General features: G+C 35.6%; 1 protein-coding gene across 1 annotated transcript; it reads right to left on the reverse strand.

The window, feature by feature from the left end:
* Window positions 1-12: 12 nt before the first annotated feature.
* LOC107855260 (probable LRR receptor-like serine/threonine-protein kinase RPK1) lies at window positions 13-1,393 on the reverse strand. Its single transcript, XM_047403582.1, has 2 exons — window positions 914-1,393; window positions 13-814 (listed from the first exon to the last, which is right to left on the reverse strand). Exons 1-2 carry the CDS (start codon window positions 1,191-1,193, stop codon window positions 789-791), a joined length of 306 nt encoding a protein of 101 aa, XP_047259538.1. The 5' UTR covers window positions 1,194-1,393; the 3' UTR covers window positions 13-788.
* Between the last annotated feature and the right edge of the window lie 6 nt (window positions 1,394-1,399).

Genomic DNA, 1,399 nt, shown 5'->3' on the forward strand with positions numbered 1-1,399 from the left:
GAAAGGAACAACAGGATCTTTCAGAAGAAGGCACGTAGTATTGAAGATTTGATAAGAAGCCTTAAACTAATGTTGTGTATAAGGGTTTGAACAAACTCCAAACTGATTGAATGTATTAAGAAGTTTCAGTAGTCATAGAAGTATATAGAGGTCTGTTGGTTCAAGTAGTAACACCTGAGAAGAGATAGGTAGGTTTGTCTATTCTTAGTTTGTAATGACAGTCACTTGGTAATTAATAAAGTGAGTTAATTGCCAAAAAAAATTTGATTTTAGTAATTATTCAATTCCTCCTTTTGAGACAATAATGTTAAGAGGAAACAATGAGATTTATTGCAACCATCTAGCATTTCTAAAAAAGATTAATTCACAAATCATGTTCTAAAACAAAACAAAACTACAATCTTTACATGAATACAACAATTTAGAAAAAGTTGAAACATACAAGTGATTTGGAACAACATATTGCAACAACATGTTCAACATGCAAGAAGTTGAATCATGATCTTCTGCAGTATCCCTACAACATCTTCCATGTTAGTCCTTCTTGCTGGAGATTCAGCACAACAATCTAATGTGATTTTCATGATTGATGCCACAACATCTAACTCCTTCTGTAAGCAATTACCAGTTGATGTTACCTAGTTGACATCTACGACGTCCATTATTGCCATTGGGAGTGAAAAACTCACCCATTTCTTCAACCTAGCGTCACCCTCAAACTCATTAGGCTTTCTCCTAGTAAACGTTTCTAGCAACATGGCCCCATAACTATAGACATCAAATTTTGTTTAGACCAACCCATCCAATCCATATTCTGCAGTCAAACAATTAATTTAAACATGCAATATAAGCTTTCTTAGTTGAAAAAGAAGGAGAAAAAAAATCAATGTTCAAATGCAGAAAAGAGACGCACCTGGCGCAATATACCCAAATGTTGCTAAGGTTTTAGTGTATAAATCACTCTCGTCTTCACCAAGCAGTTTTGAAATGCCAAAGTTACTTTGGTGGGCAACCATATCCTCGTCTAGCAAGACATTTCTAGGCTTTAAATGACAGTGGATTACAGGCAACGTGCACCGATGGTGAAGATATTCCAACACACATGCTACATCTAGCATTATGCTTAGCCTCTGCCTGATATTGAGGAAATAGTTGTGTGAATACAAATACTTATCAAGACTTTCATTTGGCATATACTCGAGCACTAAAGCCTTGAAATCAAGATTGGAACAACTAGTAATGACTTTTACGAGATTCCTATGGCGAAGGCTACACAAAACTTCACATTCCGTATCAAAACTCTTGAATGCCACATCCAATTGCAGATTGAACACTTTAACTACAACGACAATTCCACTTTTGAGAATGCCTTTGTAAACTGAGCCAAAACTTCCAGAAC

Source organism: Capsicum annuum, unplaced genomic scaffold (assembly GCF_002878395.1).
Source record: "Capsicum annuum cultivar UCD-10X-F1 unplaced genomic scaffold, UCD10Xv1.1 ctg448, whole genome shotgun sequence".
NCBI lineage: Eukaryota > Viridiplantae > Streptophyta > Magnoliopsida > Solanales > Solanaceae > Capsicum > Capsicum annuum.

Excerpts from the sequence above, each read along its gene's own strand:
- LOC107855260 (XM_047403582.1), bottom strand. The coding sequence starts at position 1,193 with ATGCCAAATGAAAGTCTTGATAAGTATTTGTATTCACACAACTATTTC. Across the intron at positions 815-913 it reads ATTTGGGTATATTGCGCCAG|AATATGGATTGGATGGGTTG; the intron begins GTGCGTCTCTTT and ends GTTTGACTGCAG.